This window comes from Prunus mume, linkage group LG6, assembly GCF_029339155.1.
Source record: "Prunus mume cultivar Tortuosa linkage group LG6, ASM2933915v1, whole genome shotgun sequence".
NCBI classification, from domain to species: Eukaryota; Viridiplantae; Streptophyta; class Magnoliopsida; order Rosales; family Rosaceae; genus Prunus; species Prunus mume.
The window spans coordinates 1,024,091-1,044,448 of NC_142703.1; the positions used below are offsets into that span (position 1 = coordinate 1,024,091).

General features: G+C 38.6%; 2 protein-coding genes across 5 annotated transcripts; both read right to left on the reverse strand.

Annotated features, from left to right (window-relative positions):
- Positions 1 to 37: 37 nt before the first annotated feature.
- LOC103336077 (uncharacterized) lies at positions 38 to 5,745 on the reverse strand. Of its 4 annotated transcripts, none has more exons than XR_001678096.2 (3): positions 4,214 to 5,745; positions 2,555 to 2,687; positions 38 to 378 (listed from the first exon to the last, which is right to left on the reverse strand). XR_001678096.2 is itself a non-coding variant. In XM_016795242.2 (2 exons), the coding sequence occupies exon 1, from the start codon at positions 5,143 to 5,145 to the stop codon at positions 4,240 to 4,242; it is 906 nt and encodes a 301-aa protein (XP_016650728.1). In that variant the 5' UTR covers positions 5,146 to 5,745; the 3' UTR covers positions 38 to 378; positions 4,214 to 4,239. The 4 variants fall into 4 exon arrangements, 1 of the variants encoding a protein (XP_016650728.1); XR_016127759.1 differs by having other exon boundaries at positions 2,555 to 2,711; XR_001678095.2 differs by having other exon boundaries at positions 2,555 to 2,719.
- A 1,077-nt stretch (positions 5,746 to 6,822) lies between these two features.
- LOC103336078 (GDSL esterase/lipase At4g16230-like) lies at positions 6,823 to 12,352 on the reverse strand. Its single transcript, XM_089055312.1, has 4 exons — positions 11,930 to 12,352; positions 9,988 to 10,221; positions 8,034 to 8,286; positions 6,823 to 7,269 (listed from the first exon to the last, which is right to left on the reverse strand). The coding sequence occupies exons 1-4, from the start codon at positions 12,335 to 12,337 to the stop codon at positions 7,031 to 7,033; spliced, it is 1,134 nt and encodes a 377-aa protein (XP_088911438.1). The 5' UTR covers positions 12,338 to 12,352; the 3' UTR covers positions 6,823 to 7,030.
- Between the last annotated feature and the right edge of the window lie 8,006 nt (positions 12,353 to 20,358).

Below are 20,358 nucleotides of genomic sequence, written 5' to 3' on the forward strand. Positions count from 1 at the left end.
AAGCCTGAACAAACAAAGGGCAAAAATAAACAGTAGATAAAGTGATGAAGATTTCTTTGATTTAGGCAACTTGAGTGTGACAGAGCAAGAAAAATATAGAACTTTGTCATCAGTTATCAACTGGAAATCCCAAAGGAAAGCAATGTGTTTATCAAATCAGAATTGAAATATGTACTGATATTTTTGTTTTGGTTGAAAGTCCACTCTGTTTGATGATTGGACGCCGCTGCACAAGAACCTGCCTATCAAATTTTTAGTGAGGAACAAATGGCGTGGAGCACGCCACACCTCTGCATCCCATACCACTTTCTCATGGACAAGTCAGTCTCAGTCAACCTCACCATGCTGCCACTTGCTTTCTCTCCTTTGGTACGCTCCCTAAAACCAATAAAAGTGGTCAGCAACACACCCATTAATATTTTCTCCAGACATGCTTCAGTGTCTGATAGATAAGGCTAGCCTATACGAGTTTGAATGCTTCAAAATTTAGCTATGTTATATTATACTAGACATCATTGTAATAAATTTCATGAACAATTCAACTTCATCTAGACATTGCATATATATGAAAGAACATCTCCACACTCCGAGAACTAACAAAACTTGAGATTCTTAACATGAAAACAGCGTATTATGAGAAATACTTCAATTTCCCCGAAGAACCGTCAGTCAAGATTATAGCACCAACTAATAACATATATAGAGAACTTTTTTCAAAAGAAAATGACATAGATCTGCATATTTTCATAACATGTGAAACAATACAATACTAGATAAACTTGAATCTTATATTCCCCAAACATCTGTCCATTTATCCCCATATTTTCTGCCAATTTGTCAATTCTTATATTTTAATACGACCAATATTTAAATCATGCTAAAACAAAAAATTGAAAAAGAAAACCTGGGAGCTCAAGCATCTTTGCACCTGAAAATAAGGCTCACCATCATACAAGATAAAACAAGCAATGAAGAATTGGGACCAAAGATTTCTTCAATAGTGTATTTCAGGAAAAACCAAACATTTGGATGGTAACCTTAATATATTGTAATCTTAAAATATATATTGTTCAAACATCCCAGTACCCGAAAATAAGGCTCAAACCTCTTAGTACTTGAAAATAAAGCTCAAACATCAAACAAGATAAACAAGCAATGAAGAATTGGAACCAAAAATGTCTTTAAACAAAATTTTAAATGATCTTATACATAACACTTGTGAAAACAAACATAGGTCGCAAACTAACCCAACAATGAAGAAAAGAGAGAGATATGTTTAAGGCACAAAAGATATAGTAAAAACAAAAGAAGATAGAGTAAACACAGAAAATCATGACACAAAGACAATATCATGCTCTAGAAGACTTACAATGACAATCAGAAAATAAGAACCCAAAAAGTTGACAGCAGTAGTTAAGAAAAGAAAATTCTATTAACAGCTAAAGAAAAAGAAGCTCTTAAAATGCCTCACTTGCTTCTGTCACCTGAAAAAGGGCCCAGGACATATACTGACCATAACTGAATCAAAATCAATTAACACAACGCAATACCAGAACAATCTACACACAACCCAAAAGTCCACACATTTAAAAAAAAAAAGCATAGTGTACAAGTTTTTAAACTGCTGAAGGGTAAAACAAGTCAAATTTATGGTGTGCCAAGCCAACCTTACTAGTTATTCTACTCTGATACACATAACAATTAGAAACTATAGAGCAGGGATAGTATAATTAGAGACCAAACAGTAACAGAAACCGCGTCTGCTCCCCATTAGAAACTCTGCCCCACTGCAGGCTAAGGCACATCAGAAAGTGTCATGTTTTTTTTGTAAATGATGAGAACCAAGGATCCTGTTTAACATGTCCAAATAAAAATGGTTTCCTATTTTTATTATTTGGAGTGCCCTCATCAGCTCTGGCAATTGTTTAAAACATGGCACTTCTAAGGTTTCTGTTTATTTGATTTTCAGTCATTGATAAAAGAAATTTTGAGTGGACTTAATTTGTGCTCATGTACATTGACAGAAATGGTGAAATATTACAATACCAAATGAACTCTAACCAGAGCTGTATACAATTTTATTTACCAGATAAGGCAACTTAAATAAAAAAATTCACTACTGCTTGCTGGGCATTCTAATCTATATATAATGCTCAAACTACCTCAAGATCTCATAATGCAGATAGTATACTTTAAAACTTACTTCCAACCTTTCTTCTTCATCAACGCAAGTTCTCAGTGAAAATCATACTAGTATGAAACAAACCTAAATTTTATTTACCATAGATTTCCTAAACAAGGCTCAAAACATCTGATAAGACGAAACCAAAGAACACAAATTGGTAGCATGGATTTCCTAAACAGTAGCAGCTCTGTAAACTGTTGCATGAAATGTCATTGATCTTTAAAACATAGCCATAGTGACAGCAACATAAATGAGACCCCAGAAAAAGAAACAAAAAAGAAGGGAGAATTCTAAGCCACAAAAGAAAAAACAAAGAAAATACTGATTGGGTTATTTCATAAATATAGAGGAGAAATGAAGATGGTGTACCTGATCATCAGAGTCACTGAAGCAAATGCCACTGCAGGGTTTAAAAGAAGGGGGCACACTCCATAGTTTTCCTTCATATTATGGCATTATTGACGTGAAGAGACAGTACAAGAGGGAAAAAAATTGGGGGGACCTGACCAGCCAACAACCTTTGCAACTGAACATCTTTGACAAGAAATCCTTATTAAATCAAAACCAACATAAAGATGCAGAAACATTCTTTTACAAGGAACAATTTGTTGCTCAAGATGCTAAATATTCTGGCTCGCATCATTATCATTCTTTATTAAACCAAAAAGAAGAAAGAAAAACTAGCACAATGATAAACTCAGAACAAAGAAGAAAAAAACTTTATGAACAAGCACATACTTTGCTAATGTTTCCAAGATATCTACATGTCTAGGATTGCATCAGGCAGAGACAACTATATCCACATTGGAAACCTCATCTATAACAAATTAGAAGTAAAACTTAAAGAGATTCCCTAATAATAGCAAGATTCTAAGTTATCTATAGCAAATTAGAAAATCCTGTTGAGGTGGCTCTCAATGAAAGCATCAATTGTGGGATATGAATTCCACAAACACTTTGAGATGTCTCATTTAAAAGAATGCAACTGAGGCCCTTGCACACCCACCTTCTCAACAGTTCCTATTGATCTTAAAATGTGAATCTAAGCCAATGGGTCCTTTGTATCTTCACAGCATTATAAAAGTACTAACTTATCAATCCATGGTCTATAGCCAAGAAATTTAACTTATCGTCACCTCCCATGCACAAGCTCAAAGATCTCATCGCCTTCGAGTGGCATATATAGATCCCTCTAAGCCAAGTAGGAAGTATTTGAAAATAATAATAATAATAATGGATTATAGTATCCAAGACATCACTATAGAAGCTATTACAAAAAATCACTGCACAAACCTTTTTATAGCACTTTTAGAAATGATTGTGATACATTATGTTATTGAAATTAGCTTTTTCTTAAGAACAATGTTAGCTAAGCCTAAAGAAAAGATTACAAATCATTTACTGTATGGAAGGTCACAAGAAAACCTATTAGAACAATCAATAATGGAATTTTCACACTCCATTCTCCTTTTCAATTGAAAAAAAACAAATAGTATCTGTAATATAAAATCTTTAGCAATTTTACCTGAAATATCCATGATATAACCCTTATTGAAGAGATGATGAAGGCAACATAATATAGAATTAGAAATTTGCTAATGTACTAAAGAGTACAAATCGCGTATAAACTAAACAGTTGATATGTTCTTTGTTTACACAGCTTAAGCATAATTTGAAAGAGGTAGCCAGATAAACTCAGCAATAAACAAAGTAATGAAACTTTGATAAAAGAACAGAACATGTAGTAGAAAGGCTAACAAAACTTGTCATAATCAACTGATAATTATAGCTCCTTGAAATTAAATCCAAAGTGACAAATATAACTTGTTTCATCATCAAGGACAACTATTACTCAATCCACCATCTAAATACCTTACAAACACTTACTTAACAAAGCCTACCAATAACCAAAGAGAATTTAACCTATGCCAGAACATTAATACATCAAAAATCCATCTTAAACATCAATTTGATAAGAACAAACAACTTCTTATCAGTCAATGAGTCAAATTAAACACAGTAACATACTCTTTCTCTTTCTTGGTGTCTGCATTCTAGCGCTGAATGTTAAGCATCTGCTTAGCCTCAGACTGCTCCTCCAACAATCCATCACTAGTATACTTGCTCAGCAGCTCCTTCTTCTTCTTCTCCAGCACCATCTTCTCAATCTCCCTATCGTCCGGCAACGGCACATGCACCACAAACTCTTTCTCCCTCTCACTCCTCTCTTGTAATTCCCTTTCTCTCTGCCTCTCCTCCTCAACCACCTCTTCTTCCTCTTCAAACAAAACCTCCTTTGCCTTTGCCACCGACACCACCTCCCCACTCTTCACCGCCCTCCTTGCCTCTTTCCTTATCTCCTCCATCCGTTTCCACTCCGCCACGGCCTCCGCTCTCATTTTCTCCTCCGCCGGAGCCTCAACCTCCTCCAGAACCCCATCCTCATCGTCCCTATACCCATAATAGCTCGCATCAATCCTTTTGTATATATCGTACCTCGTCCTCCGCTTTCTCAGCTCCGGTGGCTTCTCGAAAAGCTCTCTGACTCCCGGCAACTTCTTCGCCGCGCCGAAATACCGATACCCAGGGCCTCGGCCGCTAGGGTTTGGGACGTCGATGATGTTGCCATCGAGGTCCGTCATCTTAGGGGCGTGTTTGGCGTAGTTAGGGCCTCCGAGCTCAACAATTCGTCGTTCCCAGTGAACCTTCTCCCGTATGAGCTTGTTGATCTCGTCGTTGAGGTCACGGAGACGGTGCTCGCCGAGCCCTTCGTTTTGGATCTCGGCGACTTTTCGGCCAATCTCTCCCATGATTTGCTGCCGCCATTTGGAGGCCTCGGCAAGGTCCCGGCATTCGGAGGCCAGGTATGGACGTCGCTCTTTTGGCTTCTTCTTCTCTTCGGCTTTGAGTGTGATGAATCGATTGAGCATCGACTGCGCTTTCTCTTCATTACGAGCCATTGCGATTTGCTGCGAATTATTCAAACAAGCGTTGGGGAAATTCCGTTAAACCCTAATTGACCAGTGTATTTGGAATTGGGGCTTTTTGTTTTGGTTGAGAGTCCACTCTGTTTGATGATTGGACGCCGCTGCCTTAAACTCTGTTATCAAATAACTCACATGCTACCAAAACCAAGGTCTAAGACAAAACATTCAAGCAAAACGAAAAATGTACAATTTTTCATAATTTTTTTTACCTTGAATCGAAACTGAAAACTGGGTTTTGTTCTATACAATTTTACATGTAGAAGAAAACCAAGAAACAGTAACAGGTGAAGATGAATACCCAATTCTTGAATTCTAGCCTTTACCAAGAGAAACACCTCAAACTGATTATCAACGAATCACAGGAAAATTGATCCACTAATTCGTTGAAGGTTTATGAAGAAAGCAAAGAATTTTACAAGTGAGTGAAGAAGTTCTCAGACACAAGAGGCCTGAGATTTGGTACACCTGGCAATATCACACACGAGTAAACTAGAGGAGATGAGAGCACACACAATCAAGATATCATGACATTCGAACTTGAGACCTCTGATATGCAAGTCAATGAACTTTTTGGTGTATTTGAAGACTATAAACTATAGACAAAGTCATCATAAGTAGTAAGCTCATCCGTAGAATGATCACTGGGAAAAATTGATTATTTCTTAGGAGAATACTTACGTGCAATCTTGTCCATCCATTGTGATTGAATAAATATGTGCGATACACGTCATGATCAAAACATTTAATTTGATTGATTTTTTGTTTATTTTGAAGATATAATCTTTTAGATTATGTTTTAGGAAATAAATAATTATATGTAACATCCCACATCGACCAATAGAGAGGGAGTGATGTGTCTTATATGTACATGTCTACCTCCATCTGCACGAGGCCTTTTGGGAGCTCAGGCAGTCTTGGGAACTCCGAAGTTAAGCGAGTTGGGGCTAGATCAATCACATGATGGGTGACCCACTGGGAAGTTGCTCTTGAGCTCCTAGAAACAAAACTGTGAGGCAGATAGGGAGCCCAAAGTGGACAATATCGTGCTATGGCGGAGCCGATCCCGAGATGTGACAATTTGATATCGAACCACTCTGCCGTGTGGTGCGAGTGTGCCAACCAGAACGTCGGGCCCCTAAGGGGGGTGAATTGTAACATCCCACACCATTTGTTCCCCACTACAAATTTAATAGGCAGGTTCTTGTGCAGCGGCGTCCAATCATCAAACAGAGTGGACTTTCAACCAAAACAAAAATACCAGTACATATTTCAATTCTAATTTGATAAACACATTGCTTTCCTTTGGGATTTCCAGTTGATAACTCATGACAAAGTTCTATATTTTTCTTGCTCTGCCACACATTTTGCTGGTATGATCTCCTGTTGATGAGAAGTCTCAAGCTGTGATTCTTGTTGTTCGATGTGAGTTCAAGTTGCCTGAATCAAAGAAATCTTCATCACTTTATCTACTGTTTATTTTTGCCCTTTGTTTGTTCAGGCTTGTTTCGGTTTCTACTTTTTGTACTAGAGAAATATTGAAGTCCTTGTTCTACTTGAGGCATAGAAAAGAACTCGTATTGGGCCAGTTCCCCACCCAATTTCGGTTATTTGATTATTAGTCAGTTCTCTATAATCTAAAATATAGCCAACTTGGTATTACAAATGCATGATCGATACATTTTTATTGCAAACATACCAGAAAACAACCTACACAAGTACACATTACAAAGCCATTGGACTTATCAGTTCCTACTATGTTCCGAAGCCAACTTGGTAGACTATATTTTAGAGGTCACTTGGTAGACTATATTTTAGAGGTCAAACCTAAATGTAGCAAACAGAGGTCATACCAAGAACCCTAGATTTTGGATTTGGTCATTTGTGCAATATTAGTGGGATAAACTTCGGTTTTAAGAGAAGAGACATAGGCCTTTGCTGCTATTTGAATGTTTACAGCTTCCGTTGGATGCAAGCCATCGAAGAACACATGACTGCTTCTGTTTGCACACACTTCGCCTCCCCTCTTGCATAAAATTCCATTTCCACCTTCAGATATTGATGCCACTTCACAACAGGAAGTGCTAGAATCCTTGAATCCTGTAACCCATGGAATTTTCAATCATAATTTACATGCTTTCGATTCATAAGGCATATATGCTTTTGCACTGAATTGGAATCTTCATGTGTTTGTGTATGTGCACTGATATATTTGACATGAAAACTTGCATTGTCACACGTACATTGTTACCATAAATTTATCATGCATATGCTAATTAATGAAGATTTGCAATTCATGCTGCCCAAAGAAGCAACCGCCATCAACCCCAAGTAGCCATACGTAGGCCATAAGTGGGCCTTACCCACCATCCCCACCCCACCCCACCCCACACACACCCTTCCCCACCCCAAAAAAAAAAAACAAGATCTAAAGGAAAATGACTATAATTCAGCATATGGAACCCCTATCACCAATAAATGTTTGCCTATTTACATTAATATATAGAACTGAAATCGTACGATATTACTGAGAAAAAGAAAAAAAAAAAAAAAACTTCCACGTACACTCTTGTAGGTAATAGGCTTAATAAGATTATATCATTTAACTTTAAATGTTAATTGCATAAAATCCTCGCTCCACCATTGTCACCCCGACTTTTATCTTATAATTTGAAATTTGCATGCCACGGCAAGCATAAAGATAATCTACAGCTAGTTTGGTGAAATGTATTTTATACATGCATGCAAAACTATATTTTGGACACCCTATTATTGGGGGATATATTGTTTAAAATAGATAATTAAGAATTCTATTCTTCTCCATTGTTTAATGTGAAGGGGCCAAGAGAGATCTGTTTATGTACCTTTGGAGATAGGGTTTTTGATAATGTCCCTGATGATCTTGTAGGAGTTGACAAATACAAGAGAAGAGCCAGGCATCTCTGCCCTAATCACATCCACCAAAGACTTCAAGTGAGAATTGAAAAGGTGAGCTGCTCGGTTCATATTTTGTACACAGCCATTGTGTGTTGGTCTGTTCATCCTCACCACTGGACTGCACCCAAGTGGATTTACCGACATCACAACAAATTTTCGAGCTCCCAAACTGTGCAACTTCTGTATCATCATAAATTTTAAATAAATAAATTAAGATTGGCACTAAACTTAAGTGACTTGAGCCACACACAGAGAAAAAGGATTAAAATTCTTTTATTCTTTTTTAATACAAGTGATAGTCTGATTTACAGGAGGAGGTGAGTTTCTCACACACGCACTAACACGGTACCATAATGTTTGAATCCAAGATCGCTAATTTGCAAGTCAATACCCTTTTTCATTGGGCTATACCCGTTGGCATCTTCTATTCTTTAAATAGTTAATTAAATGACATATTATGCATTAAAGAGAAAATGACATGTCATGCATTTAACTTGTCAAATCTTTTATTTCCGAAAGATCTTGCATATATCATGTTAGATTTCTGATCATGAACGCTAGGTAGGTCAAATCTTTTATTCAATTCCTGCTTCTGATGTTCTATGCGTATTTTGCCTAAAAGACTTTGACCTGTAATTAACCTTTATTACATGTGTGTGGAGTGGGTTGGGTTTATTACTGAATTTTATGCATGTCTGCATACCTACCAACAAGTATTAATTGTTTCACTGTACCTCTGTCTGAGACGTACATTGGCAGGCCATAAACCGTACCTCATACGTGTCCAATGGTAATGACCTAAAGCAGTGGCATGGCACCTCCTCATCATAAATGAACAAGTCTTTTTACCATCAAAGGAAAAGTCGTGAAACATTTACATTAATTTACACGGAACCATGTTCATCCAACAGGTTCAGGTTGTATTATATATTCATACAAAACTCTAGCGAATCGTTGAAAGATTTAATTTGTGTGGTGTGTGTTGTTTGCCTCCCGATGACTCAGTCGTTTTTCCCGGCACTGGAACAGACATATGATAATAAATACCACCATCTAACTGATCAAATCATTTACTACCTACTGAACCGGGAGTCTATATACGAAATGATATACTCAAGTTATAATATAAGTACACGGTATGGTTGACGTGTTATATCACACAGTACTATACTATACTTACTTATATTCTACACGCATATTCTTTTTCGGGGTTAATCGTTTTATTAGTCTTTGAATTTAGACCCGATTTGCATTTGAGTACCTTAATTTCCAAAATGATTTTCGTGATCAAGTAACTTTAGTTTCGTTATGACAAATGATCATGTCATCAATTTTGTTAACATTTCTATTAAGTGCATGGGCAAAATGATATTTTTAAATCAAAATTTATTAAAATATGAATAAAAAAGTAAAAAAATTAAAAAAATTAAAATTAAACTCTCTCTCTCCCCCTCTATCCCGATTTTTACTCCTCCAAACTTTTTTTTTTGTTGGTTTTTTTATTTGATTTTCTTTTATTGTTATTTTAAAGATATGATTTTTTATTTATTTTTTTGTTTTAATATAAAAATACCATTTTGCCCCTGTATTTAACATAAAAAGTTAACAAAATTGACGGCAGGACTATTTGTCCAAACGAAATTAAAATTAAAGGACCATAGAGAACTATTTTGGAAATTAAAGTACTCATATAAATCGGGTCAAAATTCAAAAACTAATAAAATGATTAACCCTTCTTTTTCGTATTTAGCATGTTATATTGTCATATTGTTAATTTCAATTATATGTACTCAATCTTCTTGCATAATTGAATTTGTGTGAAAATATTATTAAAAGAACAGCAATTTTATGAAAATCAGTTGGGATGTTGAAGATACGCACCTTTAGTTGTCTGGACAAAGAGGCAGTTAGATTGGCAGTAAAAATTTCCAGACTGACATTTTGGTTGGAGCTCCTCAGAAAGTAGTTGAATGAGTAATCGTTTCCACCAGTTCCCACCACAAACAAGTAGTTGGGAAGTGATTGAGGGCTTCTGCACCCTAGTTGGGTTTCTAACTCTAGCAACGTTATCTCCTCAAAGTTTCTAATTTGCTGGTTCAGATTGATCACATGGCCCTGAAAATTGCAAACCCCATTTCAACAAATTGAATTTAGGCATGGCTAGCTTACACATGGTCAGATCATGGTCAGATCAGATGCTAGCCATCAGTTTCTGCTTAATTTGGGTTCATGAAAACATAATATATATATATATATATATATATAATATAACAACTAGAATTCAAAAATATATATATATATATTGTCAGACTGTAAATCCACGAATGTAAATTTATGTTTCATGACATAAATCTAAAACTTTGAACATTATTAACCCATATATAGAATTTAAAATAGTATTATGCATGTAAAAGGTTGGCTCATAGAGTATATAGGATCCCTAGCTTTTGTGATAGAACACTTACATATCCAACAACTACGACAAAAAAAAATGTAACTTTCACGCATCACTTCCGAAGGAACAGGTATCCACCAAATTAAGCTTCACAGATGGAATACAGATCATTATTGCCATGGACTCAGTCACATCACATTTTATTTCTAAGGAAGATCTCTGTGTTTTTGTTTTTTCCTTTTGCTAAATATAGAATGTTTCTGGGTTACTAATAGCAAAATTTGGCCGTTTACTGCTAAAGAGCGTTTTTTTCTCCTCAAATAATCTCGGTGGAACTCCGTCTACGTTGTATTTCACTCAAATTCGAAATCATTTAACTACTTAAGTAAGCAATTTTCGTTTTAGTATTTTCTTAAAGTACTGTGTTTGTCTATTTTATTGATAACAACTACGTGTTTTAATCTATACGATTTGGACCGTTGAAATATAATATATATAACGGTCATCATGAAGTCAGGGTGATACGTGTAGTGCAAGAGGAAGAAGAAAAAGTAGAAACTAATAATAATAATAATAATAATAATAATAATAATGAAAAGAAGAAGATGATGATAATCAAGAACCACACTAAGGGCTAAACAGTGTGGTTTTTAAGAAAAATATAAAACTTATATATATATATATATATATATAACTTATTTTCAGTATTAGCCCAGTCAGTGGCACTGTACAGATTACCTTATTTTCATTTTCAACATTTAAGTAAATGTCTTTGTCATTTTACTTTTATTTATTTTTATATTACTCCATTTACTTAAGTTTACAATGTAAATAAGGAAGTACCCCCCATTTGGATTCAAATAAAAATACTAGAAAATCAAATTCCCACTAAATCAAAATATGAAAAATCGATTTTAGTGCAAAATACGATTTAGGCTAAAAATAATGGCTCATTAAGTCAATATATACCATACTAAAATCCCATAAAATCAAGTTTTCTTATTTGATGTGTAAGGAATAAAAGCCGCCAAAAATTATCTTAAGAAAATGATTATTTCGAAAACCCATTTTTCGTACTTAGTCAATATTTTTACATAAAATAACTTTTCATCTATAATATGAATGCATGAAAGAACCTAAGATCAATCTAGGTAAAAAAATCTTAGATGTTCAATCCACTATGGTGTTAAACCCTATTTGGTTTATGTTAAAACTTATTGAAAATTAGTCTATGGAGCTATGAACTAGCTTGGTTTATATGATTTAATGTTTACTTTTATTTCTAGAAAGACTATAGAAATTGTAAGTATAATAAAAAAATAAAAAATCACTAAATTTTAAAGCTAATAACTTTAGCTAGCCCACCCGTTGAAAAATTTCTGGTTCCGCCCTTGATGATAATGATAAAGAGGAAGTAAATTGGCATACCGCTAAGGAGCCAGTATCATCTAGTATACCAGAAGCACCAGAAGCAAAGTTGACACCATGAACAATCTTGCTTCCTCTAGTTTTGGGGTCAGCAAAAGCTGGGATCAAGGAAGGTAGCTTAAGGTGGCCACCAAGAAGGTCAATAACATTTCTGCCATTTGTGAACCTTCCAGAAGGCCCAAGAGGAAAATCAATTCCATAGGGCAAGTAATCAGCTCTGGCAAGAGAGTTTGGCAAGAAGTTATTGTTGCCATTGTCAACCAAGGAACTTCCAAACACAAACATCCCTTTCATCATCCCACCCTCTGCATTTTTATTACTTACACTACTACAATGGCAACTGCAGAAGGGAAAATAAGCAAGGAGGGAGAGGGCTAAGAAGAAAAGTCTGGAAGATGTTGCAGCCATTTCAGTTTTGGTAGTATGGGCTTGTTGGTTGATACATTTATAGGGGATCCATATTCAGCTACAATAAATAATGGATTTTATTTAACCTAAATACAGCGGTTTTAATGTGTAGTCATTTTTGGTGAAAAATGGGGCCCCATCACCAATCATAAATAGAAACGAGTATTTATGGAACTTGTTTTACATAAAAACCCTAAATTTATTATTAATATTTTTTTGAGTACAAGTAATAGTCTAAACTAGAGGAGATGAGAGGTTCTCACACACACACACAATCAAAATATCATGACATTCGGAACTTGAGACCTCTGATATGCAAGTTAATGAACTTTTCGGTGTATTTGAAGACTATAAACTATAGACAAAGTCATCATAAGTAGTAAGCTCATCCGTAGAATGATCACTGGGAAAAATTGATTATTTCTTAGGAGAATACTTACGTGCAATCTTGTCCATCCATTGGTGATTAATAAATCTGTGCGATACACGTCATGATCAAAACACTTAATTTGATTGATTTTTTGTTTATTTTGAAGGTATAATCTTTTAGATTATGTTTTAGGAAATAAATAATTATGTGTAACATCCCACATCGACCAACAGAGAGGGAGTGATGTGCCTTATATGTACATGTCTACCTGTTTGGGCCAAAAAATTGACACACCCAGTAAAATTAGGCCCGAATAAAGTTGCAAAAATCAAAGAAAGATGGAAGCCCAAAAAAGAGCCCAAAGCTCATCAGAGCAAACAAGGCTAATCTGGGCCTCACAGCCCAATATAATAGGAAGAGGGAGCCAGAAATAGGAACAATCCCACGTGACATCTAGGGATAAAGAAAAGTCGACAATGGCAACTGTCATAGAAGAAGTAATTGAAGGGTTCATGACATCAAGTTGATTCAAAAACCGAAGATCAAATCCCTCTTACATATATATATGTATATTCAGAGATTTTTCTTCTGTCTTTCAGAGAAGGTAATTCTCCCAAGGAGATAAGCAAGTTACAATCTCGAGAAGGATAAGCGGGAAAGCAGGGAGCTGTCAGAAAAGAAGTCAAACTAACCATCACGGGTAAAATCTCACAAGGGGCAGTTGAAATTGGGAAAGAGATTAGGTTCCTTTTCAAGAAAATCAGGGAAGTGATTGCCTATTTGAGAGCCTATCTGCCAAAACTGAAGAAATCCTATTTTCTTTCTTTCCATTAAAAAGAAAAGGGGGAGATATCTTTGCCGCCCAATAAATAAACAGAATCACCCTACTGAAAAACAGTTTACTATAAATACAAGAAGGAGTGAACAGGTAGCGACAGACAAAAAAACTCATCACCCAATCAAACAAAGATCCTATACAAGAAAACCGTCAAAGGACAAGTTCAAAATCAACCAACAAGCCCACTTGAATTTCAAGTGAAACCAGCTCCGTCGAATCCACAAAATCCAGATTTAAGAAACAAGTCATTCAAAACGAGATTTCTCTCGTTACAAATTTGGTTGACAAACCAAAAGCAGGTTTGAGTCTCCTCCAAGTATGGAAAACCTCAACAAAATTCACAGCTCTAGCCCAAAGCAGTCACTCTGCCCGTGCAGATTGAGAAAATTGCGATTCGCCCACTCAAAAGCTTCACAAAAGCATGAGGTACATCAAAACTCGCGAGAATCAGCCTTTGGTATTGATTTACAAGTTGAAGCCTAGCGCACCAAGGTTGTCACGGTCCATCCCAGCGTCCCAGTATCTCGTCAGTCACCTGGAACCTTCTATCTCGTGTAAATAAAGTCTCTACTGTCCCTTCATCTTCCTCTAGTATAAGTATTAATATATTTTTGTAAAAGCGTTCCGCCTAAAGAACAATTTAAATCCCATCAAACCATTCTGGCCAAAAAAAAAAAAAAAAACTCATCACCCAATCAAACAAAGATCCTACACAAGAAAACCGTCAAAGGACAAGTTCAAAATCAACCAACAAGCCCACTTGAATTTCAAGTGAAACCAGCTCAGATCAGAATCCACAAAATCCAGATTTAAGAAACAAGTCATTCAAAACGAGATTTCTCTCGTTACAAATTTGGTTCAAGCAAACCAAAAAGCAGGTTTGAGTCTCCTCCAAGTATGGAAAACCTCAACAAAATTCACAGTCTCTAGCCCATGAAGCCCTCAAAAGATCACTCTTGCCGTGCAGATTGAGAAAATTGCGATTACGCCCACTCAAAAGCTTCACAAAAGCATGAGGTACATCAAAGCTCTGCCAGAATCAGCCTTTGGTATCGATTTACAAGTTGAAGCCTAGCAGCCAAGGTTGTCAACGGTCGATCCAAGCGTCCCGATCCGGCCGGGCATCTGATCCGGACGAACCTTCTATCTCGCGAAATAAAGTCCCTACTGTCCCTTCATCTTCCTCTTGTATAAGTATTCACTGTTATATTTTTGTAAAAGGCAGTTCCGCCTAAATAATAATTTAAATCCCATCAAACCATTCTGGCAAAGGCAACCTCTTTATACTGAGATAAATTGTTAAAGTGCTCACCAGTCTGAGGCAGGAAAAGAACTTACTTGGGAGATATTCCTCACCCAAATTCACAATCGTTTGTTTGCAGAAATCAGTAACTTGGGACGCAAGTTATCCATTCCAAACCAAGTCTGCTAGAAATTTTGCTAGCAGTGGCATGCTCGCACACCAAAGAAAGCTGACTTGTTGACCAGTTTATGGTTCTCAAGGCGTGGGGAACTTTGCCCTACCATCATAGGAGTAAACCAAGAACGGGTGAACAATTTGGCACGCCCAATGGGACTTCTCAGTATACATTTTCTCATTGAGTTCTTTGCCAGTCCATGAATACTGGAAGCTCTAGCCAGAACCCACACCACGACATGGAAATAAACCAAGTGGCCCTCGGGAAGGACTGGAATCGGAAGAAAGTGATGTCGGCATTCAAGACATGGCAGACAGGAGCAGGAGGTCCAGGACCGGCTCTAGAAGGATGAACGTCTGAGGAATGTATTACGACAAGAGGTCACAACACAAAGGAGCCAAGATACCTAAATAATATGACACCATGATGCAATGGCGAGTCAAGCGAGCAATTCAGAAGGATCGGAGGCGCCATGGCGGAATTCCCTAATCCCGATGAGGTGGTCCAAAGCAACTAGACCTTCCCTATGGTCCCCACCGGATTGGCATGGCCATATCAAGAGAATCCTCTCGTTGCGGTAGTCGGAATACGTAAGCGGGAGAAATCCAGGTGGACATAGGAAGTGGTTTTTCCTGTCCAAGAACGTCGCCCCAATCGGCCGAGCTCTGCGCCAGACAAGTCCCGAGAATCGGCCCGAGCCTCGGCTGTTCTGCGGCAAGCGGCCCCACAAGATCTCCCTATGGAAATTCTGCACAATACCAGCAATATTACCCTACAGCCCGAAGGATGGACCCCAATCCATTCCCTCCACCGCAAGAGGAAGGAGAAGCGGAGGGAAACTATCTTTATGCTAATAACGATGAAACAAGCGGGGCAAGCTGGAGGAACCACCCAGACTGGAAGAGCGGAGGAGCACAGGAAAGAAGTTCGCCTAGACCATATAGGCGTAATCACGATTTGCTCGGCCGAGGGACAAAACCCCTCCCGTTAATGCTCTAAATGACGTGGGGGCATTGCAGAGGATGATCAGGGAAATGATGGAGCTGAGGCCAGGAGGGGGAAAGGCCCACCTATAGGAAGCCATATCCACCTTACATTGATCAGATACCCTTGTCCCCAGGTTTTAAAGTACCAAACTTCACTTTATTCAACGGAGAGGATCCTCATGCTTCATCAGTTGAGCACGTAGGCAGATTTTCCACCCAATGCATAGCCATAGAGAATAACCCACTGTTAAAGCTAAGACTTTTTGGGAACTCTCTCTCTGGACAAGCTTTCACTTGGTACACTAACCTGCCAGCAAATTCTATTCAGACTTGGGAGCAAATGGAGAGCGTCTTCCATGACTACTATTACAGGATTCAGCCGAAGTCACCATCAGTGACCTTGCCGCTCTCAAAGCAGTGAAGATGAACTGCCCAAGACTTTATAAACAGTTCAGAAGCTCAAAATGAAGTGCCGAATCCCCATCGAAGAAAGACACTTCATCCAAATGGCTCAGGCTGCCCTCAAAATTTCTCTGAGGAAAAGATTTGATGGGATGTTGTTTGGAGATCTGGCAGAACTGGCAGATAAAGCGGCCAAGTACGAGGAATTGCTCGAGAGGAACAGCAGAAGAGAAACTCTTCCAAAGGCACGTATTACAAATCCCCTTCTTCCTCAATACATATGATTGAAGTGGAGTCAGAAGAAGATGCAGAGGAATCGGAGGAGAGAGAGGTTGCAGTTGCGGAAATGGCAAAATTAAAGCATCCCATCAGTTGTAAAACCCTTACAAAGCCTCCAAGGGATCAAAAGCCGCCACCATTCACAGGAGGGTTCGTTCCAAACAAACCCATGCAGAACAAGTATATTCCTTCGATCTGACAAGTAGATGCTTTGTTTAATGAAATGTTGCTACAGAAAGCAATAGAGACGCCTCACAGAATGCCCAAACTAGAAGAACTCAAGGGCGACAGTATTGCAGATAACACAATTCTTGGAATCATTCTACCAATAGTTGTGTTGTTTTCAGAGATGTCATACAGAAGGGATAATGAGGAAGGTGAAGCTAGCGAAAAACCTTCATCCGTCACCACAAATCCTTTTCCCGCCACAAGTTAATATGGTCAACCTAAATTGGCGAGCGAAAGAAGGACGACTATAGAGGTGACTCAGTAGAAGCGAGAATAGTTTCAAAGGAGACTATGGAAAGACCAAAAGCAACCATTTCAGCTGGAATAGTGCTCTGCAGCAGTGCAAGTGTGAGGTGAGCTAGAGGTAGTCTGGAAAAAGCGGATCTGCCCACTCCAAGTGTTTTTGACCGGATCGGAACCACGCCTAGGATAAGGCCAGACAGAGAAACTACCCTAGGCTGTCAATCCAGAGAAAATGACTAAGCAGCCCAAGGAAGAAAAATCAATAAAAGTGCCAGTATGATAAACCTTTGGCGGCCGATTGAAGGCGGGTGGTATTCTGTCGGGAAAAGTGCGGACCAACAATGGAGCTAACAAGAACCCAAAGGAGGAGGTTCAGAGAGGCGATCGCACATTCCTCAATAACGAAAACGCACATGTGCTTCCAGAGGCCAATCCGCCAAAAGGGAAAGAGCGAAATACTTCCCCATGAACAAGCAATCTCTCAACCACGAAGTTGAAAAAGCAGAATCCTCAAAACCTTCTATCCATCCTACCTCCGCCTCGGAAAATCTACTTAAAACTCCCACCAGAGGAAAAAACCGATCCTATTCCAGGAGAAGGGCAAGGAGACTGGGTTGAGGAATATGAAGAGGAGCAGCTGGATTATGAACCATCTACAGATGACAGAATGCGCTCCTCGGAACAGAAGAACTAGGAGAATGGACGGAGGAATATAATGGAGAACAGATGGATTATGACGGAGAGTTGGATGCGGAAACTGAGGCCTTTGGTGCAGAATTGGAGGACTTGTTACGTCTGACCTAGGCATCAATATGGTGTTCATTCCGCCAGAAAAGTTCAGGCGGTAGAGGGACAAGAGCACTGACGGAGACGTATTTTCCCAAGAAAGTTTTGAATGCAGTTGGCAAAAGCGGAAGAAATGCGAGCAACAAGCAGCAGTCCCCAGAATGTATGAACAACCCACAAGTTGGCTACAGATCGCTTTGCTTCTCCAAACCAACCAAAGAAATGGCAAACCACCTCAGACCCTTGTTTATAACAGCAAACTTTGGGGGTGTTCCTATTCCCAAAACTATGGTAGATGGAGGTGCAGCCATCAACCTTCTGCCTCACAGAATGTTGAGCAAAATGGGCAGAACAGAAAAGGATTTAATTCCAACCCGCCTGACCGTCACCAATTTCGCAGGAGGCATCACCAAAACCCTTGGGATCCTAGATGTGGATGTTTTGGTAGGAAGCAAGAAGCTGAAGGTTGCATTCTTTGTGGTAGATACTACCTCTACCACTTACAATGCATTGCTTGGCAGAGACTGGATTCACCAGAGTCTATGTGTTCCTTCCACTCTTCATCAACAGTTAGCTTTATGGAATGAAGAAGGCTACATGGAGATAATAGAGGCCGATCCACGGCCATTTCTACCTTCTGCCATGTGTTGTGAGGCAAGGTATTATCATGATGACCTTGGTCCTTTCACCTTCTTTGGAGTCAACCAGAGCGGCCGCCCCTATGGTGTCACGGCCCAGAGGCTCATTGAAGAAGGTCTAACCAATTCCTTGGAGGATTGGAACAGACCTTTTGTTCTAAATTTCCATAGCACTAATGTTTAGTCCCAATCAACAAGAAAAGGATCGAGCTGCAACAATCCGGTCCATTACAAAAAGATTGTTGATATACTGGGAGGAAAGAAAGTTTTTTGCGCAGAATCCGCCATCAATATGGCAGAATTCACTCATGAAAGCACGGAAAGCCAGGAGGAAGAGGAACTACAGGAGGAAGTGCTAGATTTTGCACCAGCCGCACTGGATGACTCTCTGCCGGTAGAAGATCCTTTGCAGGAAATAAACTTAGGAACAGGGGAGGATCCAAGGCCTACCTTTATCAGCGCACTATTGAAAGAACCACTTAAGAATGAACTCGTTGCACTTCTACAAGAGTTCAAAGATTGTTTTGCTTGGCATTATCATGAGATGCCAGGATTAGACAGGGAATTGGTAGAACACAAGCTGCCAATCAAAGAGGGATACCTTCCGGTCAAGCAGGCAGAAGAAGGATGTCCATGGACACAGAACTAAAAGTCAAAGAAGAAATAGAAAGGCTGCTCAAGGCAGGATTCATCAGGCCTGCCATCTATCTTTGATTGGCTAGCTAATATTGTACCGATTCTAAAAGGAAAACTAGGCGTCGAGAATCTGCGTGGATTACGAAACACTGAATGAAGCCTCTCCCAAGGATGAGTACCCTATGCCAATGGCAGACATGCTAGTAGATGGAGCTGCCCACAACCGGATGCTATCTTTTATGGATGGCGCAGTTATAATCGGATCATGATGGCGAAGAAGACATCCGAAGCCTTCATGTGTCCGGGCATATAGGTGCTTTTGAATACACTGTAATGCCTTTTGGCTTGAGAAATGCAGGGGCTACCTATCAAAGGGCAATGAATTCTGTTTTCCACGATATGATTGGACATTCCTGGAAGTTTATATTTATGAGTTGTGATTAAATCACCGGAGGAGGGAAACCACATGACAAATCTAAAAGAGCATTCCTAAGAATGAGGCAACATAAACTGAAAATGAACCCAAAGAAGTGCGTTTTTGGAGTTCAAGCGGGAAATTTCCTAGGATTCTTAGTCCACCAAAGAGGCATAGAGATCGACAAAAACAAAGCAAAATCCATCATAGAAGCTTTGCCACCTAGGAACAAGAAGGAATTGCAAAGTCTCTTAGGAAAAATTAATTTTTTAAGGAGATTTATATCCAATTCTGCAGGAAAGATCCAGCCTTTCTCTTCTTTGTTAAGATTGAAACAAGAACAAACCTTTAAGTGGGAAGAACAGCACCAACAAGCTTTTGAGGAAATCAAGCATTACCTCTCAAATCCACCAGTTCTGTCCCCACCAAAGAGAGGCAGACCACTCAAGCTCTATATATCTGCATTCAGAAGTATCCATTGGAAGTTTATTGGTTCAGGATAACAAGGAAGGAAAGGAACAGGCGGTTTATTACCTAAGCAGAACTCTAACATGAAGTGGAAAGAAAATATTCTGCAATTGAAAGACTTTGCCTAGCCTTGTACTTCACTGCTGTAAAGCTCAGACATTACATGCTGCCATACACCATCTATATCATTGCCAAAACAGATCTGATCAAATACATGCTAACAAGACCAATGCTAAGAGGCAGAATTGGAAAATGGACCTTGGCCTTGTGAATTTGCCTTGAGATATGTTCCTCGAAAGCGTCAAAGGACAAGC

Excerpts from the sequence above, each read along its gene's own strand:
- LOC103336077 (XM_016795242.2), bottom strand. The coding sequence starts at position 5,145 with ATGGCTCGTAATGAAGAGAAAGCGCAGTCGATGCTCAATCGATTCATC.
- LOC103336078 (XM_089055312.1), bottom strand. The coding sequence starts at position 12,337 with ATGGCTGCAACATCTTCCAGACTTTTCTTCTTAGCCCTCTCCCTCCTT. Across the intron at positions 8,287-9,987 it reads CTTTGTCCAGACAACTAAAG|AAGTTGCACAGTTTGGGAGC; the intron begins GTGCGTATCTTC and ends ATGATGATACAG. Across the intron at positions 7,270-8,033 it reads CAAAAACCCTATCTCCAAAG|GATTCAAGGATTCTAGCACT; the intron begins GTACATAAACAG and ends CATGGGTTACAG.